The sequence below is a fragment of the Dendropsophus ebraccatus genome, chromosome 15 (genome assembly GCF_027789765.1).
Source record: "Dendropsophus ebraccatus isolate aDenEbr1 chromosome 15, aDenEbr1.pat, whole genome shotgun sequence".
In the NCBI taxonomy this organism is placed as follows: Eukaryota; Metazoa; Chordata; class Amphibia; order Anura; family Hylidae; genus Dendropsophus; species Dendropsophus ebraccatus.
Window position 1 is genome coordinate 37,898,576 of NC_091468.1, and position 27,701 is coordinate 37,926,276.

The window sequence follows — 27,701 nt, forward strand, 5'->3', positions numbered from 1 at the left end:
ACTGGGGTGTGTGGCATCAGACAGACCCAGTATCACACCAGCACCATACACATCACATAGTCACTGGGGTGTGTGGCATCAGACAGACCCAGTATCACACCAGCACCATACACATCACATAGTCACAGGCACTGGGGTGTGTGGCATCAGACAGACCCAGTATCACACCAGCACCATACACATCACATAGTCACAGGCACTGGGGTGTGTGGCATCAGACAGACCCAGTATCACACCAGCACCATACACATCACATAGTCACAGGCACTGGGGTGTGTGGCATCAGACAGACCCAGTATCACACCAGCACCATACACATCACATAGTCACAGGCACTGGGGTGTGTGGCATCAGACAGACCCAGTATCACACCAGCACAATAACATGTCTCCTACAGTCTCTTCTAAGCCTACCCCCTGCAGTGCAATCCACATCCACAGATACTAGTAAAACCTGTTGGGGACCCCCCAGCTATAACAATGGATGATATGCATCCCTACCCTGGCTGCTGACATCCATATGAGTGCATGTAGTGATGTGCCAGGAGGGCAGGAGCTGGCACCAGGGATGCTGCAGTCATTCTGCACTAGCAGCCAAGATGGAAGATGTTGTGCAGTGAGGCTGCCCCCCTATACACGGCCATGGAGGCTGCTGCCCTTACCTTGGGGTCCTTCTCGTAGTAATACTGCTGGGTCCTGATCCATCTCCCCACCAGGTGGTCCCTGACAGTGTGTGCCAGGGCAAAGTAGTAGTCCCTGGGGGTGGAGACGTTCCTGTCTTTCACCAGGGTGAAGTGCAGGTGCCTGTTGAAGCTCTTCCTGACCTCGGACACATCCCCGAGCCCCGCGATGCCCCGGACACTGATCTGCTTCCTCTTGTCGCTGTCAGACAGTGGGGCAGCCATGGCTCTGCAGTGGGGACGTGACAGTGCAGCGCTGTGTGTGTCGTCAGGCTCGGCTCCCTCGTCTAAGCTGCTGCTGCAGAAGGAGGAGGAGGGATGCGCATGCGCCGGACCTGCCTCCTGTACACTGATCATCAATAACAGGGGATGTGCAAATAACAAGCACTACTGAATACCCTGCTCCTCCCCTACCTGCTGGCGGCCTCCTCTCTACGACTACCTGCAACTACTGGGTACGGATCTGTCTCTAGGAGATCTGCCCTGTGTGCTGTCAGTGTAGGTGCGCTGTAACATCAGTGGTCTCCTGCTGCAAAACTACAACTCCCAGCATGCCCGGACAGCTGGAGAGCCACAGGATGGAGACCACTCATCCAGAGGGAGCAGATCCTGCTGTGATCACATGGACATTGTGTTACATTCAGCTTTAAAGAAGAGGTCCGACAATTTTTTTTTTATTAAAATATTGTATTGCCCCCCTCCCCCTCTCTGAGCTGTGCGGGCTGTGGCTGCTGGAGAGGATGATGGCAGAGGGATGCTCAGTGTCCCCCCAGTGCCCTGTGTCCCTCAGTGTCCCCCTGCCATCATCCTCTCCAGCAGCCACAGCCCGCACAGCTCTGGGAGTCGGGTTGTGACATCACCATGTTATCCAGGTCGTGACATCGCCATGTTATCCAGAAAGTGAAGCCTTGATGCAGTAGTAAGTGCAGGGAAAAAAGCACTTTATGTGCATTTCCTGTAATAAGTGTATATTGGTGATTTGTATAAGTTGGGGGGCAATACAATACTTTAATAAAAAATTTTAGCTGGACTTCTACTTTAAGAGAAAAAAAATTAAAATCCTGAAAATTAAGCAAATCCCTGCAAAAAATACAATAATACGTGCAATAATTTAAAGTGACTGTACCACCAGGCCCAGGCTGAAGCACTGGAGGCGGGCCAACCTACCCTTAGTGGGAGGAAACCCCCTCCCCCCTATGATAGGGTTCCATTGATTCTAATGGAGTCACCTCATGGAGGGGCTGGGGTTTCCTCCCACTAAGGTGGGTCGGCCCCCTCCAGTGCTTCAGCCTGGGCCTGGTGGTACAGTCACTTCAATGTCAAAGACTTTTGTAAGTGATGGATTCCCTGTGTATCCTACAATACATTACACAGGGATGAGAGGTTACAGATCTCATCCAACCAATGCAGGCATCTTCTACACTCAGATTGATCACATTTCATAGCAGATTTTGGGCACCCTCACACATAGTCCGCTGAAGATTTCACATTGCATCTTTTATGGTATGTATAAAATATCAATAAACAGCTGTGTCTGTGGCTCCCATAAGAGAATGAATAAAGCAGCAACTCGCTTGGACGACCCGCAGTGTTAAGGTCCTATTACGCAAAGCGATTGTCGTCCATATTTGGCCGATTATTAGCCGTTACGGCCGATAATCTCTTGGTGTAATAGGTAATGTTAGAAGGCAACGATCAGCTGACATGCATGATGTTGGCTGATTGTTGCCTTTCAACGTCTTGCAAGAAAACAATGACGCTAGCGACAGCCTGCTGGCCATCACTCTTGTGGAAAAGGAGCGGCAGCAGCAGACGGTTGCTTCCTCCTATGGGCCACCCAGACAATCTAAGCATTATCTGGGCAGCCCCTCCTGCGGCTGCAGTCAGTGTAATAGCACCGTCAGCAGGAAGAGAACGAGGAGGGGAGTCAGTGCTCACTTGCTCCTTAGCATTGGCCCGTGTAATAGGGCCTTTAGGCTGGGTTCCCACTACGTATAAACAACGGCTGTTATTGTAAATGAAAATTTGAAATCTATGAACAGCGCCCGAAAAAAAAAATGAAATGAAAAGACATGAAAAGATGGGAAAACATATTCCTCCTACATCTGTCCGACATTCCACCCAGGAGCTATCGTCTCTCGGTTCTCTGACACCTGATCAACACTGCCCGGGCCTGTATTCCCGCCCTGTGGCGCCAACCCAACCCACCCAGTCTCTCCATGTGGATCCGGAAAGTAGAAAAGACCAAACGCATGGAGGACCTTACTGCATAACTGCACAATCAGAATTCCCGATTCGATCGGACCTGGTTTTACTGGGATCAGTTCACCGACACCGCCGAATATAGATCTGGCTCAGTGAGGAGCTATCTATTCCCCCACTCCCCCCTTTCCCTGTACTCCAATTCACGGCCCTATGGACGCTGTGTTCCCCCCTCTCACTCTCTCTACTCCTTTCCCTCCTTCTCCCCTCTTTTTCCTCTCTCCATCCTCCCCCCTGGTCTCGTGTTGAGCGCTAGCTCACTCCCTACCCTTACTGATGGTAAAAGTTAGTTTTGTATGGGAGCCGTGGTTTATCTTGTTCGGCCCGTTTTCCCGGTCATGGGCCTATGTTTGTCTGCATTTCTTCTGTTTTCAGTTGTATGTGTGTCTTGGCGCCCGTAAGGATGCCAGATGTTTCTTGTTTCCTTTTACCGTAAATTGTAAAAATTGAATAAAATTTTGAATTTAAAAAAAAAAGAAGAAAAGATGGAAAAACTGCTTTAATCAGGTGTGACTGTAGCCAATATGTAGGGGACGTTGTTGCAAATTGCAACACTGGCTGTGATTAATTGAAAATATACATTGCATTGAAGTCTACAGAATCCCGTCCGGAGTGTATACACTCTGTATACACTCCGACATGTCAGTTTTTTGCAGCCGCTATTCATTGAACTGACTGTGCAGACAATGTAAAGTCTGGCTCCAGCCGGACTTTAAATTGTGTGCAATGAGTAATTGGAATGCGGGCACACCGGAATGTGCCCACATTCCAATTAGAAAGAAATTAAGTTCATCCGGCCAGTACCGCCCGGGATGAACTTCACTGACGCCGGCCAAAACGGCCAGTGTCTTACGTGTCTAGAAACGCTTTCTTTTCTCATTCTACTCGGAACACATCCATGCTCAGCGAGCATGCTTCTATATGGAGTGGATCAGGAAAGATTTAAAGGGGTAGTGCGGCGCTAAACAATTATTCACTAAATAACACACATTACAAAGTTATACAACTTTGTAATGTATGATATGTTAGTGAATGGCCCCCTTCCCTGTGTTTCCCCCCACCCACGCCACCCCGTGTTTCCCCCCACCCACGCCACCCCCGGCCGAACCGCCCCGACCGTCCCTCGTGCCGGCCGCCCTCTGCCGCGTCATCAGCTGCTCAGCCGCGATTGGCTGAGCATAACTGTGCTCAGCCAATCGCGGCTGAGCAGCTGATGACGCGGCAGAGGCCGGCCAGCACTAGGGATTGTCGGAGCGGTTTGGTCGGGGGTGGCGTGGGTGGGGGGAAACACGGGGAAGGGGGCCATTCACTAACATATCATACATTACAAAGTTGTATAACTTTGTAATGTGGGTTATTTAGTGAATAATTGTTTAGTGCCGCACTACCCCTTTAATTTATATGTAAGGCTAAGGCCCAGTTCACACTACGCTGAGATTCCAAGTGGACGGAAAACCTCCCCACCCCCGCAGACTCGGTGTCGAATCCTGCCTTTTTTCAGTTTGAATGGGAGGGCTCATGCACCTTCGCTCTCTACGTCTCTCCGCTCAAAGAATGGACATCAATTCATGGCATGCATGCAAGCCCTCCCATTCAAACTGATAGAAGGCAGGATTTGATTCAGTAGTGTGAACAGGGCCTAACTTTACTGCTGCTGATCTCCAGGGTATAAAGCAGAGGTAGGGAACCTTGGCTTTCCAGCTGTTGCAAAACTACAACTCCCACCACGCCTGAACAGCCAAAGCTTTAGTTTTGCAAAAGCTAGTGAGCCAAGGTTCCCTACCCCTTGTGTAACGCCAGGAAGGATAGCTTGGGATTCTCTTGTTGTTTCAGAGCCATCTTGGAGCAGTTACAGAAAACACACCTGATGTTTTCTTCTTTCTGATAATTGACTAGAGGAGCCAGCACACAATGGAATAGCTGTTGGAAATTAATGTTGCTGTTCAGGTGCTCATACACTTTAGGAGAGATTTATCAACCCCTAGACAACCCAGGACGTAGAGTTACGTCATGGAAGTCTGTCACCAGACGACCCTGGACGTAACTGTACGTCCTGGGTGGTTCTCCCGCTATGAAGCGCGCTCCGGAGCGGAGCACGCTTCATAGGAGGTGGGGGCCGGCTGCAGTGAGCAGCCGGGACCTCACCGGTAATGACACGCTGCAGGGATCGCGCTGCTGCGTGTCATTAACCCCTTAAACGATTGCGGCGCGACCGCAGCGTTTAAGTGTAAGTGACAGGGGGAGTGTGACTGCGGGGGTCCCGATTGTTGAAACAGACCACCGGAGGTCTCTCACCTGCCTCCGTGCGGTCCGATCGGCGATCTCCTGCACTAAGCCTGCACAGGCAGGCTCAATGAGCAGAGCGCCGATAACACTGATCAATGCTATGCCTGTGGCATAGCAATCATCAGTGTAGAAATCAAACTAGTGTATGTAAAAGTCCCCCAAAGGGACTTCAAATGTGAAAAAAAATAAAAGTTCAAAACACTATTACACTACCCCAAAACCCCTCCCCCAATAAAAGTTGAAATCACCCCCCTATCCAATTATATAAATAAAACATATAAAAATAAATAAATAAACATATAATATACCGTAGCGTGCGTAATTGTCCAATCTATTAAAATATAACAAGCGTCATTGCGAACGGTGAACGGCGTACACGAAAAGAGGGGAAAAAGTGCGCGGATTACCGATTTTATGTTACATTATATATTTAAAAAAATCAATAAAAAGTGATCAAAATGTCCGATCTTCACAAATATGGTATTAATAAAAACTAGAGATCCTGGCGGAAAAATGACACCCCATACAGCCTCATGGGTGAAAAAATAAAACTGTTATAAGTGTCACAATAGGCCCATTTTATTAATATTTAATTGCCAAAAAAAAGGATTTTATAAAAAAATATATATATAACATTAGAGAATCTGTGTAACCTGCATATGGTTGTGTTCGGGCTGACCTATAGAATAATAGTATCATGTCGCTTTTACCATATAGTGCATTACGTAGACACAGGAACCCCCAAAACGTTACCATATTGCATTCTTTTTTACGATTTCACCTATTTATATCTTCATAAATAATATTTTTGGGATTCCATCATACATGTTATGGTAAAATAAATGACGCCATTACAAAGTACAACTATTCCTGTAAAACACAAGCCATTACATGGCTTGTAGATAGAAAACTGAGAGTGCTAGAGCTCTTAGAAGGGGAGGAGGGAAAAACGAAAACACTAAGATCAAAATTTGCGCGGTCTACTGGGTCATTTTGGGCCTGGTCCTCAAAGGGTTAAAGGACAACTCCAGCAAAAACATATTTTTTGATATGTTATTACTTATGGAAGGTTAGACAAATTCCTAATGTATATTAATTATGGGAAATGCACATATACTGCTATTTCCCGTAATTTAGTAGATCAGGCAGGCTTCAGATTCTGTAAAAAAAACATGATGTCCCGAATCAGTTGTAATTCCTATGGAGTGTCCAGCAGGGGGCGTACTATATGTAGAAGTCTAAGGCACCGTATTGTGTCTATGGATGTCTATGTAAAGTAATGCAATGTACAGTATGCCTTATTGATTGAATACATTTATGGAGTATTGCATAAATATATTCAATTAATATATTTGGAGGGTACCGATGATGGGGGAGTAGTACCAGGGCCATCCCCATCACCATAGAGCCCCCCCCTGCCGCCACCAAATATGCATTGTACTACTACACAGTATGAGAAAATGATGGGGAGTAGTACCAGGGCTATCCCCATCACCAGCACATCATCCCTGCCGCCGCTGATGCACTGCAGTTAACATGCCCTGCGGGGTGACATCAGGGAACGAGTCGGCAAGATGCGGGGGCGGCATTGAGCTCTGCAGTCCCCACCAGGGCATGTGAGCTGCAGTGCATCAGCGGCGGCAGGGATGTGCTTGTGATGGGGATAGTCCTGGTACTAGTCCCCCATCATCTGCTCATACTTTTCATGAGCAGATGATGGGAGGAGTAGTACAGTGTATATGTGTACATATATCGAAGAAAATGAATGCCGCACTCACTAGGTCCAATATCAGGCTTAGGCTTTATTCGTCCAGTCGTTATTGTTACATTTCACTGGTCACATGCACTTAATCACAATGTATTTTAGACACCTCCTCTCTGCAGGACGTAGACTCCTCAGCCGGAAGAAGGGGTGGAGCCCCGTAACGGCCGTAGCAAAGGAGACGCGTTCTGCACCCTGCATCATCCCCTTCCCATCGTGTATGTCCGACTGGACGAATAAAGCCTAAGCCTGATATTGGACCCGGTGAGTGCGGCATTCATTTTCTTTAATATTGTATCATCGTGTCTCTACTCTGCATATGCATAGCACCCCGGTTGGCTACTTTATTGCAATTAGTATCGCCCGCAGCAAGAGCTTCCTGAGATACAGCCTGAGTATAGCAGAGTAGTGCCCCCTGTACCTCTTTCATATTTTAGTGTATATGTGTCCCACAGCTCCCAGCAGGGAGGGAGGGGGGAGGTAGTTAGTTGCACAGGAACCTCTCTCCCTCCCTGCTCGGTGCCCTCCAAATGTATTGATTGAATACATTTATGGAATACTTTTGGGAGCAAGGACACTTGCTCCCAAAAGTATTACATAAATGTATTCAATCAATAAAGCACACTGTACATTACATTACATTACTTTACATAGACATCCATAGAAACAATACAGTGCCATAGACTTCTACATATACTGCGCCCCCTGCTGGACACTCTATAGGAATAACAACTGATTTGTGACGTCACAGTTTTTCACAGAATCTGAAGCCTGCCTGATCTACTAAATTAAGGGAAATAGCAGTATATGTGCATTTTCCATAATTAATGTATATTAGGAATTTGTCTATCTTTCCATAAGTAATAACATATTTAAAAATACTTTTGGCCGAACTTCTTCTTTAATAAACTCCCCCACTGGCACAGTTGTATGGGTGATTGTCTGTACGCCTTATGGCACTATAGTGGTAAATATCGGAAAGATGGCAGCACTGTGTAGAGAGTTTAAGCCTTTGTTTATACATAATAGCTTGGAATTGAGCGGAGTCATTTATAACTCTGGGTACACCTGTTGGGAATACAGAATCGTCTTGAGGTTGCTGTTAGGGTTGGTTTTGGATGCCTGGTCAGGATAATGTAGGTTAAAGTTAGTCACGACTGAGCATTATGACACCCAACAACATTTAAACAGCATCCTCTCATGAGGGATTTCCGTCACTGGGGATGTCACACACCCCACTGTAAACAAAGGACCAGCTGACTCAATAACCCCCTCCTTAGATTGGTTTATTATACTGTATTTCCAGTAAGAGAAACAGGGGATGCAGCCAGGTCCTCACTTGATGCTATATGCAACCAGGTCCTCACTGTTAATGATGAGGCGCCTACGATCACGCCGCAGCCCATCATTAACCCCTGCAGCGGCACTTACATCAGTGACAGACCGATCAGTACCCCCGCAGCAAGCAATGACATGATGCAGCACTGCAATGAAATCAATTACTGCAATTAAAGAATGCAGTCACATTGCATTTTCATTCCATTACTGCATGTGTGAACATAGCCTCAGGGCAGCATTCAAATTACTTGTAAATCCGGGTATGTAGTTCAGGGTTGAAAACCAAAGTTAATTTCAATTCCTGGGGGAGTATTACAATGCATGACTTCTGATTTATTTGTAGACCAGAGAGATTCCAAAACTGGTCCAACAGGTGTGTCAGGTTTGATAGTGAGATGAGACCGTTGGTGAGTGTCAATAATAGGTCATCAGAGACAAGGTTACGTTTATAGGCTATATTCCCACAACGTCTTTTTAGGTAAAATATTATACCCAATGATGGCCGTAAATAATGATTATCAAACAACAGACATTTTTTTTCGCCTGTTTACATCCAATGACTGGGATAGTGTGATAATAAGGTTAGTTTTGATTGCAGCAGCCTACAACGCAAATGCACAAGCAAAAAGGGCAGGAGAAAGGGAGCTTTATATTCCTTTCAATCTGCGCCAGCGTATATTTACAGCGTGGGCTTCAAGGGAATATATCAGCACGTTTGAGCATCCTAATTTACTGATAGATCCTAATAGGGGACATTGCAAAGAGATAGGGCCCTTTTACACAGAAAGATTATCTGACAGATTATCTGACAAAGATTTGAAGCCAAAGCCAGGAATGGATTTGAAAAAAGGAGAAATCTCAGGCTTTCCTTTATGACCTGATCTCTGTTTATAGTCTGTTCCTGGATTTGGCTTCAAATCTTTGGCAGATAATCTGTCAGATAACACAGGTCAACAAAAAAAAAAAATTTTACTGGTGTCCAAAATATTTTAATGATTTTGGGGTATTTTTGGGGTGCTGATTCTGAATATGCTATCAGTTTTGCCAGATTGGCTCAAGTTTTTTTTCATGTCTTGTTCATTTTTGAAGATTACTTTCTAAAACTAGTTAAAATAAACTAAAATCAACATTTACTTTGTAAAATTTATTGTATTCATGACAATAGCAATAAAGTTAATGTAGCAAATTATGTCTTTTGTTTTTTTACACATTTCACGAAAATTCTCAAAAACTTGAGCCAATCTGGCAAAACTGATGACATATTCAGAATCAGCACACCAAAGTTACCCTAAATTCGTTGAAATATCTTTGGCCCCAAAAATGCTGTTGACCTGTGTAATCTTTCTGTGTAAAAGGGCCCTTACATGGTACATCTCTTAGGGTGCGTTTACACAGACAGATTTATCTGACAGATCTTTGAAGCCAAAGCCAGGAACAGACTATAAACGGAACAGGTCATAAAGGAAAGACTGAGATTTCTCCTTTTTTCAAATCCATTCCTGGTTTTGGCTTTAAAAATCTGTCAGAAAAATCTGCCTGTGTAAACGCACCATTAGAGAGATCAATGCAGTACATATGTACTAAATTGATTACTATGGGCTGCTGGAACTTATTGTAAGCGATTGCCGAGCTAGGATCAGCATCAGCGTCGCTGTGGCCCAGCTCGAAGTATGGTTACGTGTTTACTGGAGCCACATACCACTATCCATTCTCATATATAGAGCCCAGGTGCCTGAGGATTAACGCTATATTCACGCGTTGTATTACTTAAGTACTGGCCGGATGATTTTCCGGCGGCAGGGTTCTCCCACAGCAGCCGGAGCCGCTCGCTTCATTGTGTGAACTGACAGGGTTTCCTACGGCTGCAATTTACTGAATTCCGGCCGCAGAAAACTGACATGTCAGTTATTTGCGGCGCCGCATGGGATCCCGGCCGGAGTGTATACGATGTGTATACGCTCCGGCCGAGATCCCGTGGATCAATAGGCAGTGTTCACAGGCGCATAAAGTACGTAGTGTGAACATAGCCTAAGACTGGTGCTATTCCCTTCACCCTCATCACTGCATAGCCATTTAAATGCTGCTGTCAGTTTTGACAGTGGGATTTAAATGGTTAATTAACTGGGCACAGCGATTGATAATTTCTGTGGTCCCTGTCACAGTGTGACCCCTATCTAACCTCCTTCCCGTCCCTGGGTATGTGATGGGGCAGGATGTGTATCCAGAAAGTTTCTGAGGCTTGCAATACACAGGGGGTAGCCAAGCTGCTCCAGAAACCTTCTCACACTTTGTGAGATATGTCTAGACTCACTACTAACTGGTGGATAGCTGGATTTTCTCTCTGAGGTTTGAGAAAAGTTTGAGTGAGTGATCTCACACTTCCTAGGGCTTCTTACCAAATAAACCTATTGGCTCGTGTGGTGCATTGCTCCCTTCTTGCAATACAGTCTTACCACAATACATCCATTAGATGGCAGCAACATTCTCAATGAACATATGGATATCAATGATGCATTGACGGTGTACATGGCATGAAACAAAAGTGCAGTACACTATACCTGGCAACTATTAGGAAGTACAAACAACATGCATTAGGATACTGCCTTATGTCTACGTCTAGTCCTACGTCTTTTAAAGTGATTGTACCACCAGGCCCAGGCTGAAGCACTGGAGGCAGGCCGACACACCCTTAGTAGAAGGACACCCTAGCCCCACTATGATAGGGTTCCATTGATTCTAATGGAGTCACGTCATGTAGGGGCTGGAGTTTCTTCCCTCTAAGGGTGGGTCGGCCCGCCTCCAGTGTTTCAGCCTGGGCCTGGTGGTACAGTCACTTTAAGTGTCTGTCACAGTACATAACAGAACTTACCAGCCACAGTATCCACCTGACCATGCCGCCCATACATCTGCAGTTTACCTATTGGATCTCAGCTAACAAACACAGCATCTTATCAGGGAAAAAAAATGCTGTGTGTCATCCGTAGTCCCCCTCAGAAAAATGTGGTGTGAGAAACAACCCTGAAGGTATGTGCACACTACAGAATTACACTACAGACCTATAAGCGGAGTTTCGCCTGTCCCATTGACTCATGTTTTCTTAAGTGCAATCTGCAATCTGCCCAAACAAGTGACAGTTGTTTATGCATCATGCAAAATCAAGCTTGGGTTTGTTAAGAAAATTATATTTTGCTGGTGAATTTTTTTATTTTTATTTCGGAAAAGAAACTCGCAGTAGGGTTTTCACCTGTTTCCATGTGTGAAAATTTATTTATTTCCCTAATGACGGAATGTAATTGATCTGGTAATTTTGGTGCGTTTACACGGAGCGATAATTTGCCCAATCGATCGTTTAACGATTTTAAAGCAACGATTAGATTTTTATAACGATCAGAGTTTAGACGAAGAGGAAAATTATTTAAAAAATCGTTATTGCAATCGTTTTAAGATCGCTTAAGACTACCTCACACATAGGATGAATCTGTGAAAGACTGTTTAGATGAAGCGATCTGCGAATTTTTAGTGAACAACCAACGATGATTTGAGAACATGTTAAAAAATCACAATCAACGATTTCTCGCTCGTTGCTTGATCATTTGCTGTGTTTACGAGCCGATTATCGCTCAAATGTGATCGTTACTGCGACAATTCGAACGATAATCGTTTCGTGTAAACGCACCATTACAAGTAACAACCTGTGATTTTGGATGGAGTTAAAGGGTTTTCTTGAGCTAAAAATAAGCTGTGTTGCTGCCTGTTTTGGGGGGGGGGGGGTGTACTTATATCTACCTCCTTGGCTCACGCTATTCACCGGCAAAGGAAAGACTGCACACGCCGACCCCAGACACAGCAAATGATGTCTACCAGGTCTGGTGCTGGTAGACAGAAGGCAGCATGAGCCTAGGAGGTTAATATAAGTACCAAGCTTTTTAGCTAAAAAAAAAACACCTTTAGTTTACATATTACTATGTTGTTTATAGAAAAATTGCATGGGGATTTGCTACTTCTAGGGACAGTTTCTGACAGAGGTCAGAGGTAGGTGTCATACTGGGATTAAAGTGACTGTACCACCAGGCCCAGGCTGAAACACTGGAGGCGGGCCGAGCCACCCCCAGTGGTAAGAAACCCCAGCCCCTCCATGACGTGACTCCATTACAATCAATGGAACCCTATCATACAGTGCTTCAGCCTGGGCCTGGTGGTACAGTCACTTAAATACATTACTTCCTGTAGGACGTACAGAAGCTGGTAAGTACTGGAAGACTTGAGGATTAGGGTTACTAAAATCATCTAACTATCCCCTTCCCACACAAGCACCCTAACCCTCGGGGTTGGTACTAATCAGGAGGGTTAGGGTTGGGGCTGTGGGGAGGGTTATACATGAGAAATCAGTGGACGTAACCCTAATCCGACCCCCAACCCTAATAATAAACGCTCGGATTAGGGTCAGGGGTCCGGCAGTGTCTGATTTTAACTGATAGGAAGCCCAGAGTGGAGCAGCCAATGAAATCCGGCCGGGGCGGGGCTTTCCTGGGAGCTGTGTGCGCGCACCCAGTGAGGTCCCTTTGCGGTATGGGATTTAGACACTACCATAATTATTTATAGCAGCGCTCACCCAACCTGTGGCTCTCCAGCTCTGGACTACAACTACTACTTGGGAAAGATAGTGTAGTACGACTTTATTTTCTACCACACATGATACAGAGTGGCCGCCCCTGTATCTTCCCCCAACTCGACGTAGCAACACCACAAGCAACCGCTACCTCTGTGCATAAAAACTGCTCCTATTTCTTGTCACGTGACTGACGACTTCCTGCCCGCGCGCTGCCCGTCTGTGGGGGAAATTGCGGGAAGCTGTGACCTGACCAGCAGGGGGAGGAGCTAAATCCAGAGCGATTCTGTGAGGAGAGGAGCCAAGCCAAACTGATAGCCGCGTGTCGTGACTCGTAGAGGAGCCGTCTCTGGGATCAGAGAGACGCTGCTACTCCAGGTACATAGATTGTACATACGGGCAGCGGCTCCCTCTAGTGGCCCCTGCTGAGTATGGCAGCCCCCTATCCTTCATTACAGTGTTATGTGTGAATAATGGGAGAGGGATAGACGGTGCACGGCGATAGGTGCTCAAATTGTCAGCAAGTACACGCGCGGATTTGTGAAGGCCCCGTCCCATTGGCTCCCCTCTATCACGCGGTCACAGGGCGGGGCTAAAATACCAGGGGAGAGAGGCGTGGCGTAGAGATCCTGGCGCGCTGCGATCACCTGGTGCGCGTTGTCAGTGCCCGCCTCTCGTAGTCTCGCGGTGACGGGCGGTGTTCTCTGCCTCCTGTCTTGGTCTCTGCGCACTTGGTATGAAGCGGCTCACAGCTATTATATGGTGAACAGGTGTCTGTTTTCATAGGAATGTATTACACTGCCCCCTGGCGGATAGTTTGTTAGTGTCGTTCTGACTTTTTATTTTTTTTATATATATTTTTGCTTCTTGCAATTGTGAACTGTTTTGCAGCAGGTTAGAAAGCAAATTTGCCACATGCATTGTCACCCGAGGCCCCTGATGTGAGGCCTCTGTGCTGTATGGCCTATGCTGGACTACATGGTACAGATGGAGGCTACAGTGTGTGAGCCCTGCTCCTTAGATTATGGGTTGTTTAGGATTGGGGGGTCTCTACGGTCTGGAGGCTCTGTGGTGTGGTGATAGGCTCCTGATAATGGAGCACCAAGCTGGCTTGATGATCAGTTACTTTTGAAGCTGTGATCTCCTATGAGTGGGGAACCATGTCCCTTGCATTGTCCAATGGTTGCCGATAATCCGAGAGATACCGCTTACACCGTTCGCCCCATGGTAAAACTAACATGTTATTTATGTTCCTCCATTTGCTACGATTACAACAATATATAACATGTACAACTTTTAATTTATATGATGGCTTTTAGAAAATGAAAACCTTTTAAAAAGATAAGTTCTTCAAATTGCAGGTCCTGACAGTTCCCACACACTATATACTCGCTGCGGTCTGAATGACCGCAGCGAGTATGTAATTCTACCACCCTTAACCGCTTCTGCTCCCGCCCGGCTCCCCCGCTGTAAGCATACATTACCTGTCCTCGCTGCACGGGTCCCGCGTCCTGCTCTCCCGTCCGGCCAATCAGTGGCTGCGGCTGGGCAACACACTGATTGGCCGGACGGGAGAGCAGGACGCGGGACCCGTGCAGCGAGGACAGGTAATGTATGCTTACAGCGGGGGGGAGCCGGGCGGGAGCAGAAGCGGTTAAGGGTGGTAGAATTACATACTCGCTGCGGTCGTTCAGACCGCAGCGAGTATATAGTGTAAGAGACCTGCCGGACTCGCAGCGAGGATCTCGCTGCGAGTCCGTTCGTGTGAATATACCCTTATAACAGTTTTATTTTTTATTTTATTATAATTTTTCTGCATTTCATGTGCCACAGGTTTTTGCGCTTAAGCTGTTTACCGTGCGAGATCAGGAATTGGATAATTTAATAGTTTGGGCGATTACGCACACAGCGATACCAAATATGTATGTATGTTTAATTTTATTTATAAAATAGCAAAAGGGGGGTGATTCAGACTTTTATTAGGGGAGGGGATTTTTTATTGATTAAAAAAAACTTAATTTTTTTTTTCTACTTTAACTTTTAGTGCCCCTGCAGGACTTTTATTATTACTGCAGTTATCTCCCATAGAGATCACTGCAGTGTTCTACCTACAATACACTGATCAATATGATCAGTGATAGATTGCTTAGGGCTGCTGGAGCCAGAAGCAATCAATTACCGAGCCAGGATCAGTGTCATACAGATGCTGAGGGTAGGAAGAAAGATAGACCCTCCGCAATTGCATTGTGTGTGTGTGTGTGTGGGGGGGGGGGGGTGTTGGGCGCGCTATCTCCCCCACTAGACACCAGGGATGTGGATGTAACGTTAGTTAGATGCAACTCCGGTGCCAGGAGCCCTCTCTGCATCATCTTAACGGCAGCATGACATACTTGTCGTGTGTCTTTAAGGGGTTAAGTGGAATACCCCTTTAAACAAACATGGCCACTTTTTTCCAGAGACAGCACCTCCAGTTCAGGTGCAGTTTGCAATTAAAGGGGTTGTGCGGCGGTAAAGAATTATTCACAGAATAACACACATTACAAAGTTATATAACTTTGTAATGTATGTTATGTCTGTGAATGGCCCCCTTCCCCGTGTCCCACCCCCCCACCCGCAGGGTGGATAAAAATCAATGATTTTTTTAAAAAAATCAAAAAAATCAGATTTTTTTGATTTAAATCGGATTTTTTTGATTTAAATCGGATTTTTTTCAATAAACTGCTTTTTGAGGAAAATATTTTACCATCCAAAGGTTCTTCCATCATGAGATAAAACTGAGTTGTTTAACTCAGTAGAATAAAGGCTGTATATGTTCTCAAATGTTACAACATGAACAGAGTTGAGAAAAAGACCTTAATCCTATTGTTCTACAAACCTATGAATACAGAATCATCCCCTTCAGTACCAAGTCCAAGAAGTTAGACAATATGTTTCTGATTGTTTGGACTATTTTTTTTTTTTTGTTTAGCCAAATTAGTTAACATGGATGTTTGTTTAAGCAAATAACGTATGCTGTAATGTTGTTATTGTTTCAGTTGAATAAATCCATTTAAATTGTTAAGTTCAGGATTATTTTTCTCCTTCCTAAGTACAACAGAACAGTGGTGTCCAAATATGAATGATTAACCCATTAAACTGGGGAGAAAAAAGTAATATAAAAAGTGATTCTAAAAATCTTCATCTACTTGCATGTTAAAGTAGCAAGAACTAGTTTAGGTAGAAACTTTGATTTAAATCACTGATTTAAATCAAGCCTTCCGGACTAGTGATTTAAATCGTGATTTAAATCGTGATTTAAATCAGTTTGATTTAAAACAAATCCACCCTGCCCACCCGTATACCCGGAAGTGTGGTGCGCTATACATACCTGTCACGTGCCGACTCGTCTCCGATCTTCAGTCAGTGAAGTCATCTTCGGTCGGCCGGGCCGAATCCCTCCCGACCGTCCTGAGTGGCGGCCGCCCTCTGCCGCGTTATTGGCTGCTCAGCCGCGATTGGCTGAGCACAGTTATGCTCAGCCAATCGCAGCTGAGCAGCCGATGACGCGGCAGAGGGTGGCCGGTACTCAGGACGGTCGGAGGGATTCGGCCCAGCCGTCCGAAGATGACTTCACTGTAGGGATGTCACGATACCAAAATTTTGAGTTCGATACCGATACCAGCTTTCGGATTTCGATACTCAATACCAATTCGATACTAAATAAAAAGTTTGAGAAAAAAACACGTAAAAATACAAATATAATTTCCCTTTTCCCTGACTACAGATATGTTCCCCCAGTGCACAACATTTTTATTTATGTGACTTCTTGATCACTTTGTTACATTTTATAGTTCGGACAATTCACATGTAATGGATACATGTATGTTCTTTTTTTTTTTTTTTTTTAACTTTTTTTTTACTTTTTTTTTTAAAAAAAGGGAAAAGGGGGGATTATTAGAACCTTTATTATTTTTTGTTTTATTTTAAAAAACTTTTTTTACATTTTTTATTACCCTCTAACCTCAAGCATACCTCCCTGTGCACAACAACTCCCAGAATACCTTCTTGTGGGGAGTTGTAGTGCACAGGGAGGTATGCTAGGAGTTGTAGTGCATAAGAAGGTATGCTGGGATGTTTTGAAAGGCTGCTGCCGCGCAACTGCAACTCCCAGCATACCTCCTTGTGCACTACACCTCCCAGCATACCTCCTGGTGCACTACAACTCCCAGCATACCTCCTGGTGAACAACAACTTCCAGCATAATTCCTTGTGCTTTGCAACTCCCCACAAGAAGGTAGGCTGGGAGTTGTAGTGCACAAGGAGGTATGCTGGGAATTGCAGTTGTGCAGCTCCTGACACAACAACTCCGTGCAGCATACATTCTTGTGCACTACAACTCCCAGCATGCCTCCTCGTGCACAAAGAGGTATGCTGGGGGATGTAGTGCACAAGGAGGTATGCTGCTGGGAGTTGTAATGCATTAGCAGCCTCCTGGCACAACAACTCCCAGCATGCCTCCTTGTGAACAACAACTCCCCACAAGAAGGTATTCTGGGAGTTGTTGTGCCACTGTATCGGTGGGCCCTGCGGGAAGGGGGGGGGTCAACAGGATTGTGGACCCGGAAGTTGGGGAACTGGCTGGTGTAAGGGACCGCTGCCGCAGCACCGGCGGGTCCCGTATTTGGAATGGTTGAATGACTGCCGCCCGCGGTATTGCGGGCCGCAGTCATTAGCAGTGAGGGGCCGATCCATATGCAGCAGACTCGTGCTGCATATGGAGCGGCTCTGCAGGAGTTTAATGCCGCTGTCGGTTATGACAGCGGCATCTACCCTTTAAAATAGCCGGCACTAGCGATCGCTTTGTGCCGGCTATTTAAATTTGGCGCCGCCGTGTTCTCTGCACCATACTAGTGTTGCACGATGCACCAAAATATCGATACTACTATCGATATTCCGGGCCGAAAAACAGTTCGATACCAGGATTTCCTGGTATCGAAACTTTATGTTAAACTGCGCTATTATGCAGTTTAACATAAAGTATAGCGCAGAGAACACGGCCGGCAGCTATATGAGCGCCGGCCGTGTTCTCTGTGTGCCGCCCCCTGCTCCCACCTGTCACCTCCTCAGCGCGCACCCTCTTCCCCCGTTGGCGCCAAATTCAAATAGTCGGCCTGACTCTGACTGGGAGGGGGAGGGGGGCTGTAACCTGCAGATCACAGACAAATCCAGGTCACCGGTAAGCATGCCCTGACACCAGGAATAGTAAAACTACAGCCCCCATCATCCCCCCTGCTGGCTGGTGTGTTATATGGCTACAACCCCCATCATCGCCCCTGCTGGCTGGTGTGTTATATGGCTACAACCCCCATCACCCCCCTGCTGGCTGGTGTCTGTTATATGGCTACAACCCCCATCATCCCCCCTGCTGGCTGGTGTGTTATATGGCTACAACCCCCATCATCCCCCCTGCTGGCTGGTGTGTGTTATATGGCTACAACCCCCATCATCCCCCCTGCTGGCTGGTGTGTGTTATATGGCTACAACCCCCATCATCCCCCCTGCTGGCTGGTGTGTGTTATATGGCTACAACCCCCATCATCCCCCCTGCTGGCTGGTGTGTGTTATATGGCTACAACCCCCATCATCCCCCCTGCTGGCTGGTGTGTGTTATATGGCTACAACCCCCATCATCCCCCCTGCTGGCTGGTGTCTGTTATATGGCTACAACCCCTATCACCCTCGGATTGTTAAAGTGTTACATGACTACAACCCCCATCCTCCCACCTGATAGCAGTTGTGTGTTACATAACTACAATCCCCATCCCTGGCAGCTGAAGTGTTATTGTCCATACTACCTGTCACTTTCCTGACCACGGTAAACCGAGCAAGTGCAGAAACCACCCAATTCAGTACCCCACAAAAAGATGGTACTAAATAAAACTACAGATCACAGCGCAAAAAATGCCCCTCACCCCCCAGCCAGACAGGCGGAGAGATAAAAAAAGTGAGTCAGAGTTGGGCAAGTTTTTATTTATTTTAAATAATGGGGACTTTATTTTTAAAGTAATAAAATTAGGGAACATAAATTGGTTCGTACTGACCTGAACCTGGGGGAGGGGGGGGGGGGGAGTCATTTCTATTCTTATGTTTTTTGTTTTTTTTTCTTAAATATAATTTTTTAAGTATCGAATTGGTATCGAGCATTGAAAAAAAAAAGTTGGTATCGAACTCATCGAACTGGTATCGTGACATCACTACACCATACTTCATGTTAATCTGCACTATTATGCAGATTAACATGAAGTATCGATACCAGGGAATCCTGATATCGAACCGTTTTTCTGACCGAAATATCGATAGTAGTATCGATATTTCAGTGCATCGTGCATCACTACTTCACTGACTGAAGATCGGAGACGAGTCGGCACGTGACAGGTATATATAGCGCACCACACTTCGGGTACACGGGTGGGGGTGGTGGGACACGGGGAAGGGGGCCATTCACAGACATAACATACATTACAAAGTTATATAACTTTGTAATGTGTGTTATTCTGTGAATAATTCTTTACCGCCGCACTACCCCTTTAAGCTAAATTCACTTCAATGGAACTGAGTTACAAAACCTGCACCCAAACTGGGGACAAGAGTGGTGCTGTCTTTGGAAGAAAGTGGCCATTTTTTTTGTAGGGCTTGATAACCCCTTTAAAGGACCCTTACGTGACATGCCAGTATTACAGATGGTGTGGAGTCCACACAAGGAGCAGGTTACACTGTGTATTGTATGGTTGGCCAGTCATACGGATACCTTGCATATATGACTGTATGGCAGTATTGGCCATTTTAAGGTTCCCTCCGTATTGTCTGGGGCTGGATCCATAGTGACTAAAGCTGTCAGATATCGGATACTTGCTGCAAGTGAAGCAAAAATGTCCAACCACAGAGCCCAGCAATTGGTTACTTTGAGTAACATTTGTTGTCCCTTGTCTTGCAGAAAAGATGTCTCACACATCACAGAAGCATCGAGACTTTGTCTCTGAGCCCATGGGCGACAAGCCAATTACAGCCTTGGCTGGTATCGGAGAAGTCCTTGGTGGTAAATTAGAGGAGCAAGGCTTTGATAAGGTAATGTATATGAAGAGTAACCTATGTGAAGTAAACTCACTGTCACTATTTGGGTTAAGTAACTGCACAGCAGACATGATGTAGATCTGTTCCTGTCAATGGACATACAGAAAATGAAGAAATCCAACAGCATCTGAAGCATTTGGATTCGGCCCTCATACTTTCCCCATCCAGTTGGTCCCGCTACCAATGCTGATATGGCCGCCTGCTTATCTGCAAGCTCAACATGCAAATGAGCGGAAATTAGTCCGACGTCCTAAGGAATATTCAGTATTTCCTGTGGATGTTGGACTCCTCTCCACTCATTTGCTTATTGAGAGTGCAGATAAGCAGACGGTGGCACCGACCGGATGGGGTAAGCATGGGGGAGGGGTTTAGGGGTTTTCCAGGGGTGACAGGTTCCCTTTAATTAACTTGACATTAGATTTGTTTGTTTGTTTTTGAAAATCACAAATTCGATAAAAAAAAAAATTGCATTCTGACCCACAGAGGGAACAGTGGCACTCAGGGCCTGGGCAGTGTGCTTGCCGGCAGCCTTCAGCATGAGTCTGGTCAGGCCTGGAGCTGCAGCTGCTCTTCCAGGTTACAGTGCCCCCTGCTGGATCCAGTGCTGCTGTGTCCGCATGCTGGAGAATCCTCCAGGAGCAGCAGCAGTTGGGCCCTGAGTAGCCCCTGTGGCAGGAGAGACCCAGAGTGACATCATCGGAGAGCGGGTGAGGACCTGGAACTGTTTCCCGCCCAGGGGCGTAGCTAAAGGCTGATGGGCCCTGGTGCAAAATTTTAGCTTGGGGCCCCCCCATCTCCCCCCGATCAGGCAAATTCCTATCTAACGTTATATCCAATTACTCTAATGTGCCACCATGTTCTAATGCCCTGTCACTGCCTCCACCTCATGTACTGCCCCCTATAATTAATGGACTGTACTGTGTCATTGTCTAATCATTGTATTCCAATCTTTGACTCTACAGCTGAAAAACTACAACTCTCATCATGAACTGCCAGTTGGAAACGATGGGGGTTGTAGTGCTGCAACCTGAAGAGCCACATGCTGCAAAACTACAACTCCCATTATAAACTGTCAGCAGGGCATGATGAAGTTTGAACTTCTGCAACCTGGAGAAGTCACCTGATATCACCTGCAGTCCTATGTAACACCACAGATAACAGTGATATCCCTCTGAGTACAGATAATGTAGTAGTCATCTGCAGTCCTATGTAACACCACAGATAACGCAGTGATATCTCTGAGTACAGATCATGTAGTAGATGTCCCCTGCAGTCCTATGTAACACCACAGATAACACAGTGATATCTCTGAGTACAGATCATGTAGTAGATGTCCCCTGCAGTCCTATGTAACACCACAGATAACACAGTAATATCTCTGAGTACAGATAATGTAGATGCAGCACAAGCTGGAGCTCAACGCGGTAAAGATACGGCCATAGGACACAGCTTGGGCCGCCAAGGCAGATGTCTGGAGGAGGGGGCGCTGGTACTTGCTGTCATCTGATTGGGCCTCTTACCTAATCAGATGACAGCATGTGCCAGCGGGCGCAGCGGGACAGATTAGTGCAGTGCTTCCTAACCTTTTCCACCTCGGGGCACCCCTACTAAATGATGTTCTACAAAATAAGAAAACCGTCATACAGTGACTCACCGGTGATGTCTTCTTTGATCTGAGGCGTCACTTTCCCTTTTCCTCTTCATCCGGCCCAGTCCTCCAAGATGATTCCTTCCAGATACGTTTCATCCCCTTAGAACCTGCGAGACAAACAATTTAGGCTCCGCACATTTCTAGCAACTTCCTTCCCTTCCTCCCTCCTGTAGGCTCCCATAGTAACTGCGCTGTGTGGTGTAATGTGCAGTAAAGTGAGTAGGAATGTGGGATGTCCCCTGTATGTAGGATTCCCTGCTGTGCCCCCATGAGCTAATAATGCCCCCAGAGGTGCCCCCATACAATAATGCCCCAGAGGTGCCCTCATGAGCTAATTATGCCCCCAGAGGTGCATCCATGAGCTAATAATGCCCCCAGAGGCGCCCTCATGAGCTAATAATGCCCCCAGAGGCGCCCTCATGAGCTAATAATGCCCCCAGAGGTGCCCCCATGGACTAATAATGCCCCCAGAGGTGCCCCCATGAACTAATAATGCCCCCAGAGGTGCCCCCATCAACTAATAATGCCCCCAGAGGTGCCCCCATACAATAATAATGCCGCCAGAGGTGCCCTCATGAGCTAATTATGCCCCCAGAGGTGCCCCCATACAATAATAATGCCCCCAGAGGTGCCCCCATACAATAATAATGCCCCCAGAGGTGCCCTCATGAGCTAATTATGCCCCCAGAGGTGCCCCCATGAGCTAATTATGCCCCCAGAGGTGCCCCCATACAATAATAATGCCCCCAGAGGTGCCCTCATGAGCTAATTATGCCCCCAGAGGTGCCCCCATGAGCTAATTATGCCCCCAGAGGTGCCCCCATGAGCTAATAATGCCCCCAGAGGTGCCCCCATGAGCTAATAATGCCCCCAGAGGTGCCCCCATGAGCTAATAATGCCCCCAGAGGTGCCCCCATGAGCTAATAATGCCCCCAGAGGTGCCCCCATGAGCTAATAATGCCCCCAGAGGTGCCCCCATGAGCTAATAATGCCCCCAGAGGTGCCCCCATGAGCTAATAATGCCCCCAGAGGTGCCCCCATGAACTAATAATGACTCCAGAGGTGCCCCCATGAGCTAATAGTGCCCCCAGAGGTGCCCCCATATACTAATAATGCCCCCAGAGGTGCCCCCATATACTAATAATGCCCCCAGAGGTGCCCCCATGAGCTAATAATGCCCCCAGAGGTGCCCCCATCAACTAATAATGCCCCCAGAGGTGCCCCCATGAGCTAATAATGCCCCCAGAGGTGCCCCATGAACTAATAACGCCCACAGAGTTGCCCCCATGAACTAATAATGCCCCCAGAGGTGCCCCCATACAATAATAATGCCCCAGAGGTGCCCCCATATACTAATAATGCCCCCAGAGGTGCCCCCAATAACTAATAATGCCCCCAGAGGTGCCCCCATACAATAATAATGCCCCCAGAGGTGCCCCCATACAATAATAATGCCCCCAGAGGTGCCCCCATATACTAATAATGCCCCCAGAGGTGCCCCCATGAGCTAATAATGCCCCCAGAGTTGCCCCCATCAACTAATAATGCCCCCAGAGGTGCCCCCATGAGCTAATAACGCCCACAGAGTTGCCCCCATGAACTAATAACGCCCACAGAGTTGCCCCCATGAACTAATAATGCCCCCAGAGGTGCCCCCATACAATAATAATGCCCCAGAGGTGCCCCCATATACTAATAATGCCCCCAGAGGTGCCCCCAAGAACTAGTAATGCCCCCAGAGGTGCCCCCATGAACTAATAATGCCCCCAGAGGTGCCCCCATACAATAATAATGCCCCCAGAGGTGCCCCCATATACTAATAATGCCCCCAGAGGTGCCCCCATGAGCTAATAATGCCCCCAGAGGTTTCCCCATGCAATAATAATGCCCCAGAGGTGCCCCCATATACTAATAATGCCCCCCAGAGGTGCCCCCATATACTAATAATGCCCCCAGAGGTGCCCCCATACAATAATAATGCCCCCAGAGGTGCCCCCAAGAACTAATAATGCCCCCAGAGGTGCCCCCATATACTAATAATGCCCCCAGAGGTGCCCCCATATACTAATAATGCCCCCAGAGGTGCCCCCATATACTAATAATGCCCCCAGAGGTGCCCCCATATACTAATAATGCCCCCAGAGGTGCCCCCATATACTAATAATGCCCCCAGAGGTGCCCCCAAGAACTAATAATGCCCCCAGAGGTGCCCCTAAAAAAACAAACATCCTACTCACCTAATCGGCGCTGTGTAGCTGCAGGCAGCAGCTCTCCTCCTCCTCTTCGGGCTCCATCTTGCGAGCCGCAGGGACGGGACTTCCGGCAGACGTGATGAAGTCACATCCTCACGCCTGCCGGAAAGGTCACGGCCCGGCCTCCCATAGGCTGCTGGTATGAAGTGCCGGCAGCCTATGGGAGAGAATACAGGAGGAGGACGCTGACAGGTCCTTCTCCTGTATTCTGATCGCTTTAATGTTCCGCCCGCTCACTGTGCGGGCGGAACATCAAAGCGATCTGTGCATCCCGAGAAGCTGCGCGGCCGCAGCTTCTCGGGATGCTTAAAGTGACACTGTCACAAGTGGCAAGGGGGGGCCGTGGGGGCCCCCCTAGCGTAGGGGCCCGGTCGCCATGGCGACCCCTATAGCTACGCCACTGTTCCCGCCCCTTATCCACCATGACTATGAAGTAACTGCTACCCCCACTACAACTACTAATACTACTCCCAGTACTACTAGCACTACAACTACTACCAATACTACTGCAGCTACTACTCCCACTACTGTTACTATTATATTTCACTACAACACCTCCCAGTACTTCTCCTACTGTAACTACTACTGTTACTCCCAATACTACTCCCAGTCCTACTACTTAAAAATCGAGTGGTTATTTTTTTGGCCATATCGCCCAGCCCTAATTGGTCATGGCCTTAAAGGAGAAGTCTGGGCAAAGCTATTTTTTTAAGTGCTGGTGAGGATAAAAGAAGTAATGTGCTCTTACCTTACGGAGGAGGAGGAGGTAAGAGCATGTTTGTCTTTTTGTCTTTTTTCGTCCCCTTCCCCAGCTCCTATTAAAAAAAAGGACTTCTCCTTTAACGCTCAGAGCCCCACCAATCTTTAAAGCAAGATAGGAGAACCATGGGGTTATGTGCTTCACTCCCTGGCTCACTGCTAAGACAAGTTCCATAGGCTTAAACCTTCTAAATGAGTTTACTTAGGCAGCAGGCATATGGCTTCTCACAAGCCGCATTCACATGAATAGAGAGTTGCAGAAATTTAGTTGCAGCTGTAATTCATGTTCCAAATGGCAGACATTGTTCTATAGCTATTAGGGTGAGGAGACACATAGCATTCATATAGCTCTCTGTGCTTTCATAACATAGAGCAATGCTTTTATTCTCTGTGCCAAATGTTAGAGGTATTCCAAAGCTCCTGAAGTGCTGAGTAGGGATGGTCCGAACCTGCCGAGGTTCGGGTTCGTACGAACCCGAACTCTCGGCAATGATTCCCGCTGTCTGCCCGCTCCGTGGAGAGGGTGGATACAGCGGGAGGACCGCCTGGAAAACTGGGATATAGCCATAGGCTGTATCCCAGTTTTCCAGGTGGTCCTCCCAGACAGCGGGAATCTGATGCAGAGCGTTCGGGTTCATACGAACCCGAACCTCGGCAGGTTCGGACCATCCTTAGTGCTGAGAGCTAAAACCTCTTTTCGCTCCCCCTCCCATCCCTGTCTCTGATTGAATAACAATAATATTTATATAGCACCATAGTTCGCTGCACTTAACAATTTTCGGGAAACATATAGACAAAATCAGACATTAGCAATACACATGTAATTACTAAGCTGTACATGAGGAATGAGGGCCCTGGTTGCAAGAGCTTACAGACTGAGGAATGGATGAAGACAGAGGGGAAAAAGTGTGTTATTGTTACTTTGGTCTTGCCATCTTAATAAATAGGACAGTGCAGGTAAAGGTGGGTGAACCAAACACCAACCAATTCCTATATGTACTGGTCTAAGTGCTTAGGGGGGAGGGGCCAAATTAAGGAACCTGATAGGGCTGATTGAATAGATGAGTTTTAAGGGCACGTTTGATGTTTTGGGTATTGGAGATGAGTCTGACAGTCTTAGGTAATGCATTCCATAGAATTGGTGCAGCTCTCGGTTATAGTCCTTAAGACAGGCGTGCGGATTAGTGATGGAGGATGTTAGGGCCCGTCCACACTACGTATTCGGCACAGAGATTCCACTCTGAACCCCTGCCCGCACCGAATCCCTCCTGCTATGTTTCATCAATGGGAAGTCTACGCCTCCCCTCTCAAAGATTTAAAATGTCAATTCTTTGAGTAGAAAGGATACAGACATAAAGCACGGTATACACTGCAGTAATCTACAAATATATATGTCCAAATCTAGAAAACACCATTAGGGAGAACTGAGCACGTCAGCACAGAGGAACATCACCATGTAAGCAGCATAAGGAATTTATTTCTATGATACGGCAATAATGTGTGCCCAAAATCCTGTGCCAGGTGTAAGCACAAAGCATACACAAGAAACTCTGTATTACTGTCTAATAATATCCTATGCTACACTATATATGCAAAAAAAAAAATCTAGGAGTGCTTCTGTGAATGGGGTGGGGATCGCAGAGTGGAGAGCAAGGAGGCACTATGACCCTTTTCAGGGGCTTGGGAAGCCTCTTTAAAAGGGTTATCCAGCGCTACAAGCTTTCTTTCAGAGACAGCCCCACTCTTGTCTGCAGCTTGGGCATGTTTTTTCTGCTCAGTTCCATTGAAATGAATGGAGCTTATTTGCAAACCGCACCTGAACTGGAAAGAAAGAAAGTGGCCAAGTTTTTGGAGCACTGGATAACCCCTTTAACTGATACAAGAAAGGCACCATCTCTGCGCCTATCTAACAGGGTCAGCAGGGTGGAGCTGACAGATTCCCTTGTGGTATCTGATGATCACAGGGCTCCTATCAGCCGGTTTTATGACATCATTGAGGAAATGTCTGAGATGAGAAGGTGTTGTCCACACTGGACCATGCCTTTTGTGTCCAGTCCTGATGATATTGCACATGTATAGTTAGTGCAGTCACGTATACCTTCATTGTTACCAGAATATATATTGACACTTTCATCTTGCCGAAGAAGGTAACATTAAAAAGTTATTTTTTTAGGCTTATTTGCTTCTGGGACAGTTTCTTATCCTAAAGAAAGATGCAGATGACCTCTTTAAAGAATGGCTGAAGGATTCCTGTGGGGCCAATTCCCGGCAAGCCGAGCTGTGTTCTTCCTGTCTGAAGGAATGGTGTTCGTCTTTCCTGTGACGCTTTCTTGCCTGCAGTTTTGTTCATTTTGATGTTTTTACCTGCAATTCAATCGCTTGTTATGAAGTTTTCTAAAAAATAAAAGATAAAAAGCGATCTTTTCTAAAGTTGTGCATTGTATTGTGTTGAGTATCTGCACCACACCAGACTACTTGTATATTTAATTTGAAGACATGTGAGAACACTCGGTTGCAGAGATGAGCGAGATTACTGTAGGAATCTATGACTTTGAAACTGAAACCTCAGCAGCAGACTTGTTTAGAGAGAGTCCCACTTTACAAATGCTTTTCTAAGTGCCCCGATTCCCTGGAAAAGTACTTGTAAAGTGGATCTTTTCCTTGATAATTTCTTTATCATAGATTTTCCTGTAGTTTTACCTATCTCTACTGGGTTAACATAGAAGAAAAATTCATAGTCATCAAGTGAATGTCCATGGCCAAATGTGTGACATCATGTGCTGTACTAGAATAAGTATGGTGATAGTAGAACACAGGTGCCTGGAGGATTATCTGGTCTTTTGTTAGTAAAGCTGGTCCTGTAAGTGTAATATAGACCTTTTTTTTTATTTTAGCCAAAAGAGAATTTGAAATTGTGATAGGGAAATGGGAATTAACGCTATGTTTGGGTACCCAAACCCAGGATGAAGTGCTAATATACAGTAAGGGTATGT

General features: G+C 46.5%; 2 protein-coding genes across 8 annotated transcripts in view; one reads left to right on the top strand and one right to left on the bottom strand.

The window, feature by feature from the left end:
* Positions 1–13,454, bottom strand: part of PYGB (glycogen phosphorylase B) — a 63,778-nt gene extending 50,324 nt beyond the window's left edge. The window contains exon 1 of one of the 2 annotated variants that reach the window (XM_069955473.1): positions 13,088–13,454. Coding sequence is in view for 1 of the 2 variants with exons in the window: in XM_069955472.1 (XP_069811573.1) it covers positions 662–904 (243 nt within the window). In the remaining variant the exon portion in view is untranslated. Of the gene's footprint in view, positions 1–661; positions 1,013–13,087 lie in introns of those variants that run through there. The other variant, XM_069955472.1, reaches the window with a different exon arrangement.
* Positions 13,063–27,093, top strand: BANF2 (BANF family member 2). Of its 6 annotated transcripts, none has more exons than XM_069955474.1 (4): positions 13,063–13,314; positions 14,770–14,858; positions 19,910–20,040; positions 26,882–27,093. In XM_069955474.1, the coding sequence occupies exons 3-4, from the start codon at positions 19,915–19,917 to the stop codon at positions 27,029–27,031; spliced, it is 276 nt and encodes a 91-aa protein (XP_069811575.1). In that variant the 5' UTR covers positions 13,063–13,314; positions 14,770–14,858; positions 19,910–19,914; the 3' UTR covers positions 27,032–27,093. The 6 variants fall into 6 exon arrangements, with proteins under 6 accessions (XP_069811575.1, XP_069811577.1, XP_069811581.1 ...); XM_069955475.1 differs by lacking the exon at positions 13,063–13,314 and adding an exon at positions 13,552–13,670; XM_069955476.1 differs by lacking the exon at positions 14,770–14,858 and having other exon boundaries at positions 13,065–13,314.
* The last annotated feature ends 608 nt before the right edge of the window (positions 27,094–27,701 follow it).

Excerpts from the sequence above, each read along its gene's own strand:
- BANF2 (XM_069955474.1), top strand. The coding sequence starts at position 19,915 with ATGTCTCACACATCACAGAAGCATCGAGACTTTGTCTCTGAGCCCATG. Across the intron at positions 20,041-26,881 it reads AGGAGCAAGGCTTTGATAAG|GCTTATTTGCTTCTGGGACA; the intron begins GTAATGTATATG and ends TTATTTTTTTAG.